General features: G+C 42.3%; 1 protein-coding gene across 2 annotated transcripts in view; it reads right to left on the bottom strand.

Annotated features, from left to right (window-relative positions):
• LOC311149233 (Golgi apparatus protein 1-like) overlaps nucleotides 1-5,289 on the bottom strand; it is a 29,987-nt gene extending 24,698 nt beyond the window's left edge. For both annotated transcript variants that reach the window (XM_084186318.1, XM_084186317.1), the window contains exon 1: nucleotides 4,930-5,289. In XM_084186318.1, coding sequence (XP_084042444.1) covers nucleotides 4,930-5,253 — 324 coding nt within the window. In that variant the 5' untranslated portion in view covers nucleotides 5,254-5,289. The remainder of the gene's footprint in view (nucleotides 1-4,929) is intronic.
• Between the last annotated feature and the right edge of the window lie 1,859 nt (nucleotides 5,290-7,148).

A 7,148-nucleotide genomic window follows, 5' to 3' on the forward strand; every position in this document is an offset into this window, starting at 1 on the left:
GTGAGGTGTTCAGTCCCAGAGACCTTAGCTTAGTGATGAGCTTGGAGGGTACTATGGTGTTGAACGCTGAGCTGTGGTCAATTAATAGCATTCTCACATAGGTGTTCCTTTTGTCCAGGTGGGAAAGGCCAGTGTGGAGTGCAATAGAGATTGCGTCATCTGTGGATCTGTTTGGGCGGTATGAGAATTGGAGTGGGTCCTGGGATGATTGTGTTGATGGGAGCCAAGGCCAGGCTTTCAAAGCATTTCATGGCTTCATATGTGAGTGCTATGGGGCGGTAGTCATATAGACAGGTTACCTTGGCGTTCTTGGGCACAGATCTACATAACATTTTCGCCTTTTACATTTACATCATTTAGCAGACGCTCTTTACCAATGCAGCCAGAGCTTCTCTGTGCCGTTTTAATCCAGTCCACTAAAAATAATTCATTTCAGACTAAGGACTAAATCTTGGGGGGAAATCACAAAGCATTTCCATGGTCAGTGTTGTGGGGGAACATCAGGCAAAAATCTCAATGTATATTTTTCCTCCCTCTGACAGTCTCTCACACACACACTATGTACATACAGTGGGGGAAAAAAGTATTTAGTCAGCCACCAATTGTGCAAGTTCTCCCACTTAAAAAGATGAGGCCTGTAATTTTCATCATAGGTACACGTCAACTATGACAGACAAATTGAGAAGAAAAAAAATCCTGAAAATCACATTGTAGGATTTTTAATGAATTTATTTGCAAATTATGGTGGAAAATAAGTATTTGGTCACCTACAAACAAGCAAGATTTCTGGCTCTCACAGACCTGTAACTTCTTCTTTAAGAGGCTCCTCTGTCCTCCACTCGTTACCTGTATTAATGGCACCTGTTTGAACTTGTTATCAGTATAAAAGACACCTGTCCACAACCTCAAACAGTCACACTCCAAACTCCACTATGGCCAAGACCAAAGAGCTGTCAAAGGACACCAGAAACACAATTGTAGACCTGCACCAGGCTGGGAAGACTGAATCTGCAATAGGTAAGCAGCTTGGTTTGAAGAAATCAACTGTGGGAGCAATTATTAGGAAATGGAAGACATACAAGACCACTGATAATCTCCCTCGATCTGGTGCTCCACGGAAGATCTCACCCCGTGGGGTCAAAACGATCACAAGAACGGTGAGCAAAAATCCCAGAACCACACGGGGGGACCTAGTGAATGACCTGCAGAGAGCTGGGACCAAAGTAACAAAGCCTACCATCAGTAACACACTACGCCGCCAGGGACTCAAATCCTGCAGTGCCAGACGTGTCCCCCTGCTTAAGCCAGTACATGTCCAGGCCCGTCTGAAGTTTGCTAGAGTGCATTTGGATGATCCAGAAGAGGATTGGGAGAATGTCATATGGTCAGATGAAACCAAAATAGAACTTTTTGGTAAAAACTCAACTCGTCGTGTTTGGAGGACAAAGAATGCTGAGTTGCATCCAAAGAACACCATACCTACTGTGAAGCATGGGGTTTTTTTCTGCAAAGGGACCAGGACGACTGATCCGTGTAAAGGAAAGAATGAATGGGGCCATGTATCGTGAGATTTTGAGTGAAAACCTCCTTCCATCAGCAAGGGCATTGAAGATGAAACTTGGCTGGGTCTTTCAGCATGACAATGATCCCAAACACACCGCCCGGGCAACGAAGGAGTGGCTTCGTAAGAAGCATTTCAAGGTCCTGGAGTGGCCTAGCCAGTCTCCAGATCTCAACCCCATAGAAAATCTTTGGAGGGAGTTGAAAGTCCGTGTTGCCCAGCGACAGCCCCAAAACATCACTGCTCTAGAGGAGATCTGCATGGAGGAATGGGCCAAAATACCAGCAACAGTGTGTGAAAACCTTGTGAAGACTTACAGAAAACGTTTGACCTGTGTCATTGCCAACAAAGGGTATATAACAAAGTATTGAGAAACTTTTGTTATTGACCAAATACTTATTTTCCACCATAATTTGCAAATAAATTCATTAAAAATCCTACAATGTGATTTTCTGGAGAAAAAACATCTCATTTTGTCTGTCATAGTTGACGTGTACCTATGATGAACATTACAGGCCTCTCTCATCTTTTTAAGTGGGAGAACTTGCACAATTGGTGGCTGACTAAATACTTTTTTTCCCCACTGTACATCACTGAGGGGGCATTAATGTCACCTCCCTTCAGAGACTGCTCCCTATAGAGACCCTCACTCCAGATGTCACTCTTTATATCCACACTCATTTCCTAAACTGCATGAAAGCAAGTTAATGTTAAACCCATAAATATCACGTCAGCTCTCAAAGACTCTTTGTCTTGTCTGAAGCATATCGGAGTGAAAAAGGCTCTCCCTCTATAGGGCAGGGAAATCGACACTGCACAAGATGAGACGTCAGCCATTTCCACAGCCATCATGACACATTATGACTTCATTTAATGGATTCGTCAATACCAGACAGACAGCTTCTGGAGCAAATCTGAACTTGTCATTGCGTCTACATCTCATTGGTTTGTCACGGTCTGACTAATCCCATAGGCTTCTTCAATACAAACAACTCTTTTCCAAAAACTAATGAAACATGGCTGTATGGGTTGTAATAGGAATTTCCAGGTGAACAAAAAGAAGCGCAGGTGTGGTAAAGTTCACCAAAAATCTATCCGGTTTATTACAAGTTGCAACAGGGAGACACCACCCTGCACAGAAGCAGAGAAAATGTCTAACTGGCTTCTTAGAGACAGGTCCTTTATATCCTAATGAGACAGCACCATATGTTCTCTAAACACCAGCCCAAAAGGCTTGTAGGAAGCCAAAACAAAAAGGCAGTGACTTTGCCAACTGCTACAGAATCAGTGTTCATAATATCATTAAATTTTTACATTTTAGTCATTTAGCAGACGCTCTTACCCAGAGCGACTTACAGTTAGTGAGTGCATACATTTTTCATACTGGCCCCCCGTGGGAATCGAACCCACAACCCTGGTGTTGCAAGCGCCATGCTCTACCAACTGAGCTACACGGGGGCCCATCAATACAACAGTGAATAATCATGGAGCCCCGAGCTAGCCTTCTCTGGAGCAGGTTAGTGCTGAAGGATTCGTTGCTATAGAAATGTTCCTGGCTAAAAGTTGAGCCACTTTCGTGGTACCGGTTATCCTGAGTTGACCAACGTTACCTCGCCAACTCCTCAAACTGTGTTCGTAGTACAGGGCTCTGAAGCTGAAGACCTTTCAACAATTCCAAACCAGAACTTTCAGAACTAAACGAGTCAATCCACGAGGCCTGAAAGTAAAGCCACACTGCCATGGCCTCCTCCCTACTCTGACTGGACCACGTAAACAAAACCACAACTACAGGGGAGGCTGACAGTGAGAGCAGCAGCCTGGAGACAGGCAAAATGCTGTGTGCCTCTAAACCTACCCACACCCAAGAGAGCTAAGCCAAGACTACATGACTCTCCAGCCTCCTCAATGAAAAGGCCACTGAAATAGGCTTCAACATCTGGTGGAAAATAAATAAAACAATAATCAGCATTTCACAATGAAGAGGACTGAGATGAGAGAAACTACCTGTCATAAACAGAGGACAACAAGCTCCTTGCCCCCAAAAAATCAAGGCTTAACATAGAATAGATACTCTAGACTACAGAATGTCTACAGAATGACTAACAATCATCACACCAGACCACTGCAGGTACTAGCCCCTGGAGCTATCAGGGCCATTGCCTTGAGACTCAGGTGCTTATACAAATCTGCCTTCTGCAAACACCTGATTAGGACTGAACCAGTACCTGGGCTTGAGGGGATGATGAGATCTCCTCTGATGTCCAGGATACCTCAATTCAAATCCCATTAGCCAGCTCTGCAAAGGTTATGTGAAAATACGTTCGGTACTCACCAAAATATGGCGTTTCGCAGAGCAACTATCACCATTACAGCAGTTACGCACGGCGTGTACTTACTTCCCAAAAAGATCTAAATAAAAAGCATTGTTTTTGACCAAAAAGTGTCCATGCGGCAAATCCACCTTTGGCACCTCAAATAAATTCCCTCATTACTGTCACGCACAGGTCGGCTGATCCAGCAACAGTACAGTATCCCGAACGATAATTGATTTTATTTAGCCCTTTTTTCGGAAGTACATACCGTGCTTACGTGCGTAACGGCAGTAATGACGATAGTTGCTCTGGGAAACTCCATATCTTGGTGAGTACCGAAAGTATTTTGACATAACGTTTGCAGAGCTGACTAATGGGACTTTGAATTTAAGGATCCTGGGCGTCAGAGAAGAACTCGTCATATTCATCGTCTCCTCAAGACCAGGTACTGGTTCAGATTAGGATAGACGGTCTCACCTCTAGCTTTCTGGCCCCAGGCAGAGGTGGTCCCTCAACACAGATTCCTGTATATATTGCCTTTCCAAGCCTATCCATAACCATTGGCTGGAAGCTTAAAAACCGTCACTGAATCTCCTCCTACATCCTCCTATTCTTCTTCTGAACAGGACATTGCTGTAAATGTTGGCTCTGATAGACAGTAAAAAGGACACATGTGTTAGACCAGGGTTTGACATAATTCCCAACATATCATTAGAGGATCAAACTAGTCATTGCTAATTCAGCAATGGTCATAGCTTGGCACATCTTTACATATTAGCTAGCTGACTAGTTAATTAGTTAAAGTTAAGTGATATAGGCTGGTGAAGAAATAAATCAGTATTTTCAGTACTTTTCTCAAATGATATAGTTGAATAATAATAAATTACCATACTTTCTTTATATCCTCTTTTTACACCCCAAACAGCGAGCTAGCTAACGTCGTTAGCCAAGTAGCCAGCTAGCTAAAAGTTAGCATCGGCAAGCTAACGATAACGTTATAGTTTGGGTAAAGCCCACACCCAAACTCTGGACACAATATCGCTCACTCCACCATACCTCTTTCCTATCCTGGAGGCACTCAAGTACAGCCAGGTTATTGTTCCAGAAATGTTTCGGACAAAGCCTGGTCAAGTCCTCCCGACAAGCCCCCTCTTCGGCCAGCTTCCAGCCGCTGGTGCGCCTACGAGGTGGCGAGGCCGCGACGACTGGAGGAACTCCATTTACAGCAGCCGGTGCTGCGCCTTGATTTTGAGCCTGGATATTAACCCTAGCTACAGGATTAACGATTACATTGTTCACAGGTTTCTGTCCTCGAATGGGATGCACATGCAGAAGGATAGACATCAAAAGCAGAAGAGGAACACGTCTACAAGCCGCCATCTTCGGATAACTAACTAGCTTGGATTGCTAGCTGCAAATTATGACTACAGTGGGATGGGACGTTTCCGTGCATACGTCGGCGTGTGCGTTGTTGGCAACCTCAAGTCATAGAGCTACATTTTCTAGACTGAAAATCTCATTGAGAAAACATTGATATTTGGTCTGTCTCGTTACTGTTTCTCTGTAGCACAATCACCCTTTCACTTGCAATAAACACAATTAAATATAGTGTGGGACTCTATTCGGCTGCGTTTACACAGGCAGCCCAATTCTGATATTTTTCCCACTAATTGATCTTTTGACCAATCACATCAGATCTTTTCACGTCAGCTCTTTTTCAGAGCTGATCTGATTGGTCAACAGACCAATTAGTGAAAAAGATCAGAAATGGGCTGCCTGTGTAAATTCCCTATCTCAATGGGGAAATCTACTACTTTTGTTTCAGTTAGGGATGTAGCTCAGTTGATAGAGCGTGGCGTTTGCAACGCCAGGGTTGTAGGTTCGATTCCCACAGGGGGTATGAAAAAATAAAAAATAATGTATGCACTAACTGTAAGTCGCTCTGGATAAGAGCGTCTGCTAAATGACTAAAATGTAAAACAATTTAAATGTTGTCTGCTCTCATTTGTTCCTGACATAAACCATGATACTGATATTTGATCTATGAAAATACAAAATCATTGATTAGTGATCTTTAGAAGATAGCTATAGACAATGCTCATGGGTGAAGACAATGTTTTTTATTGAAAAAAATAAGGTTTATGAAAATAGCAAGCTAGCTAACCTTTTGCAGCAAGCAATCTGCAGTATGAATCACATCAGGATAGGCTTGGGCGGTATACTGTATATACCATATAACGGGGTATTTGGAAAAAGCCACTGGAGGGTTTTTCAATACCGTCAATACCATTGAAACAGTAAAAAAATAAAATAATACTGTTTAAAGTTTAATAAATGTGAATTTGTAGCTAGTTTTTAAGTACATACCTGCAGTTAACTTGTGCAATAAGTTAGGAGATAAAGAACATTGCGTTCTTCATTTCACCTGTCACATTAGTATGAAGCTTACACATAGTACCCAGTCACATCATGTGGTGTTTGTTTACAAGCACACAATGACGAGAGACCGGAGCCTTGTGAGTCACTCACTGTTGTGCAGCATGCACCAGGTGATCTAATTACTGTATGGAATTTACAACTAAAATGTTTGCCAGCTAGATATCTTATAACTATTAAGTTAACTGTCTAAAATGTGCTAAATGCTCTGGAGTTGTGCATTTGGTTTACTAATTCAGTAGCTAGTTCGTTATCTAGCTAAGGGGTTAGCTTCTTCCAAAATCAAGCATTAGCTTGGTAACAGCAGATAATCCCCTCATGGATCAAGAACCTTGCTGACTAATATTTGTTTTGTGCGTGCAGCAAACTGTGTAGCATGTGTGAGTTACTTGTATAATTTGTCAGAAACTGCACTAAATGTTCCCAATGCGATCGTTAGCATTTTCTATGGTATTTTACATGTACTTGTTAGCATTGCTAACCTTTGGATTACAGCTCCCCTTGTGTTCCGTGCCGGTATTACTGAATATCCTGGTATGGCACAAGGTCGGTATAAAGTTATGACAATCTGGATACCGCCCAAACCTACATCAGGATGAACAATAACCAATTATTTATATTTTATTACATTTGAAATTGTACACAAACATTTGGTATCAAATATACATGTATATACAATTTCCTCTGGAACTAAAATAAGCAAACCATCATTGTATTTTTATTCTTAACGATTTTTGATAAAGCCTGCTGATCAGTTGCTCTAATCAAATTCCAGGAAATGTAACACTTGTTAGCTATAGATGTCCTGATTTTTATCCATGGATCCATCTCAAAGGCTG

The sequence above is a fragment of the Coregonus lavaretus genome, assembly GCF_964263955.1.
Source record: "Coregonus lavaretus genome assembly, chromosome: 21".
In the NCBI taxonomy this organism is placed as follows: Eukaryota; Metazoa; Chordata; class Actinopteri; order Salmoniformes; family Salmonidae; genus Coregonus; species Coregonus lavaretus.